Source organism: Calidris pugnax, unplaced genomic scaffold (genome assembly GCF_001431845.1).
Source record: "Calidris pugnax isolate Ruff unplaced genomic scaffold, ASM143184v1 scaffold312, whole genome shotgun sequence".
Classification (NCBI taxonomy): domain Eukaryota; kingdom Metazoa; phylum Chordata; class Aves; order Charadriiformes; family Scolopacidae; genus Calidris; species Calidris pugnax.
In genome coordinates this window covers 55,166-57,888 of record NW_015091046.1, presented here as the reverse complement: position 1 = coordinate 57,888, position 2,723 = coordinate 55,166, and the positions used below count along the sequence as shown (strand labels likewise).

The 2,723-nt window shown below is 62.3% G+C and overlaps 1 protein-coding gene across 1 annotated transcript; it reads right to left on the bottom strand.

The window, feature by feature from the left end:
• Positions 1 to 82: 82 nt before the first annotated feature.
• SSTR2 (somatostatin receptor 2) lies at positions 83 to 2,613 on the bottom strand. The gene is made up of 2 exons (XM_014956593.1): positions 2,529 to 2,613; positions 83 to 2,053 (listed from the first exon to the last, which is right to left on the bottom strand). Exon 2 carries the CDS (start codon positions 1,969 to 1,971, stop codon positions 856 to 858), a length of 1,116 nt encoding a protein of 371 aa, XP_014812079.1. The 5' UTR covers positions 1,972 to 2,053; positions 2,529 to 2,613; the 3' UTR covers positions 83 to 855.
• Positions 2,614 to 2,723: the final 110 nt, after the last annotated feature.

Below are 2,723 nucleotides of genomic sequence, written 5' to 3'. Positions count from 1 at the left end.
TGCTGGCAGAGGGCTTCCTATTAAAAAAAAAATATATAAATAAATAAAATGAAAAAAAAAAAAAGGGAAAAAAGGGGGGGGAGGGGGGGGGGGGGTGGTAAATCCTCCCTCCGAAGAGGAAAAACCTGGGGGCAGGTGACGTCCCGGCGGAGGGAGGGAAGGGGAGCGGGGATGGAGGAGGCAGGACAGGAGCGGGGTGGCACCGGAGGGGTGGCAGCTGCCTCCGTCCCGACGTGTCCCCCCCGGGCAGGGGTCACTCAGCAGCCAGGGAGGCTTCGGGGGAGGCAGCGGTGGAGTAACTTCGAAGCCGGGCAAAAATGGGACCCCAAATATCCTTGTGTCCCAGGGAGGGTGGTGGCCGGACCACGCTTGGGCTCCCAAGGGAGATCCCACCAGGTCTTGGCTCTAAGACGGAGCATCTCTGCGGTGGCACGTGTGGTGGCACACACCGTGGCCTCGGTTCCTCCTGAGGCCACCACCGCTGCGTGTGTGTGTCCGTGGGTGTGGGGCAGAGCACCCAAAGCCACCCAGCCCCACGGGGGAACAGTGGGGGGCAGCCAGCTGTTGCCCATGGTGGCACTTTGGTGTTGAAACGCGCTGCGTCGCCACAAGTTGTCCGTGTTTTCCTGGCATCCGTAGCCTTCCCAGCTCCTCTTCATCCATCTCCTTCCCAGTGCCTGAAAGCCAACCCACCAGCAGCTCAGGAGGAGCCCAGCTGAGGACCCCCCGCCGCCCATCGGTGTGTGCACCGCTGTCCCCTACGCTTGGCTCTCCTGCCCTGACTCCGTACGTGCCACTGCCAGGTGGGAGCAAGTGGGGAGAGGAGAGCGAAGGAAGGACAACCCCGCCGTCCCCTCAGATGCTCGTCTGCAGGTCGCCATTGAGCAGGGTCCTTTGGGTTTCCGTGGTCTCGTTGAGCCTGGATTTGTCCTGCTTGCTGTCGCTCCGGTCCGCCTCGTCCATGCCACTGACCTTCACCAGGCAGAGGACGTTCTGAAAGCTCTTCTTGAAGTTGTCGGACAAGAAGGCGTAAAGGATGGGGTTGGCGCAGCTGTTGGCGTAACTGAGGACCACCACGAAGTCGAACATGCCCTTGAGGACAGGGGTGGGGACGATGAGGACGGAGACTGAGGAGACGTTAAAGATGTAGAAGGGGAGCCAGCAGAAGATGAAGACGGCCACCACGATGGAGACCATCCTGGTGACTTTCTTCTCCGACTTTTTCCTCTTGGAGGAGCCCACTCTGATGCCCGAGGACTTGACTTTGATGATGATGAACAAGTAGCAAAGGCAGATGATGGTGAGAGGCACCAGAAAGCCCAGGATGAAGGCGTAGATGATGAAGCCCGTGTACCAGGCGCCCGACTCTCCCGGCCAGATGATGGTGCAGCTACTCCTGCCATGATTATGTTGCACCCCAGCATAAATCATGATGGGCATGATCACCAACAGGGAGACTCCCCAAACGGCCACATTGATCATTTTGGCTGTCCTGGGCCGCCTCCACTTGGCGGATTTAATGGGATGGACAACAGCCAGGTACCGGTCAACGCTCATAACCGTCAAGCAGAAGATACTGGTGAACTGGTTGATCCCGTCCACCGTCATGACAATTCTGCAGATGGCTTTGCCAAAGGGCCAGTGCACCAGGGCCACCTGCATGGCCAGGAAGGGCAGACCGAGCATGAAGAGCTCGTCGGCGATGGCCAGGTTGAGGATGTAGATGTTGGTGATGGTCTTCATCTTGGCGTAACGGAGGATGACGTATATCACCAGCGTGTTGCCGCACAGCCCGATGATGCAGACCACGAAGTAGATGAAGGTGAGGATGGCGTTGCTGGTCAGGTCGAAGTGGTGACCCGTGGCGTTCTGCGACGCGTTGGTGGGCGCCTCCACGGAGAAGTTGTCGAAGGGGGAAGCCGGGGAGAACCAGAAGGCGGTGGCGTTGGGCAGCTCGTATTCCAGCTCCATGGCTCTGCCGGTCCCCGGGCGCTGCCGGTTCAGAGGAGCCGAGATGTCATCTCCCCTTGCTCTGGGGATGAAGGAGAAGATTCTAGAAATCAGGATAAATAGAAATGAAGGGATTCCTGGGGAGGATTTGCCCATCCCGCTGCCGAGCTCTGTGGGAGAGGTGCTCCTCGCGGGGGGGCTTTCCCCAAATCACTTCCCCATCTCCCCTCCGGAGCCTGTGTGGTGCTGAACGCTCTGCCCCGCACACGCCGCAGCTCCTCCTGCCTCCGGTGATACCGGACTCCTCATCACTCCCCAAACCCAACCGGTGAGTCCCCGCTGGGTGCGACTGACACCGGGAGCACCGAGCGAAGAGGAAAACCTTTCCCCTTCCCTTCCCTCGCCTTTCAGTGGGGCGGCAGCCCCTTCCCTCCCGGCCACCACCGGAGCCCGGGACGGGCACCCCGAGCCCGGAGGCTCCCGGGGGCGATGGGCTCGGCTCGGGGGCGCGGTTACTCCCGGGATCCATCCCCCCGGGATCCATCCATCCATCCCTCCCTCCGTTCCCCGCCGCTCACCTGCTCCCGCCGCCGCGCCCCGGACCGGCGGGGCCAGCGGGGAGGCGCCGGCAGCGCCCGCCGGGTTCCGCACCGCTCCGCCGGGTTCCGCACCGCTCCGCACCGTTCCGCCGGGTTCCGCACCGTTCCGCACCGCTCCGCGCACCCGCCGTCCCCGGCGCGGCTCCGCCGCCGGACCCAGCGCACCGGCTGCGC

Excerpts from the sequence above, each read along its gene's own strand:
- SSTR2 (XM_014956593.1), bottom strand. The coding sequence starts at position 1,971 with ATGGAGCTGGAATACGAGCTGCCCAACGCCACCGCCTTCTGGTTCTCC.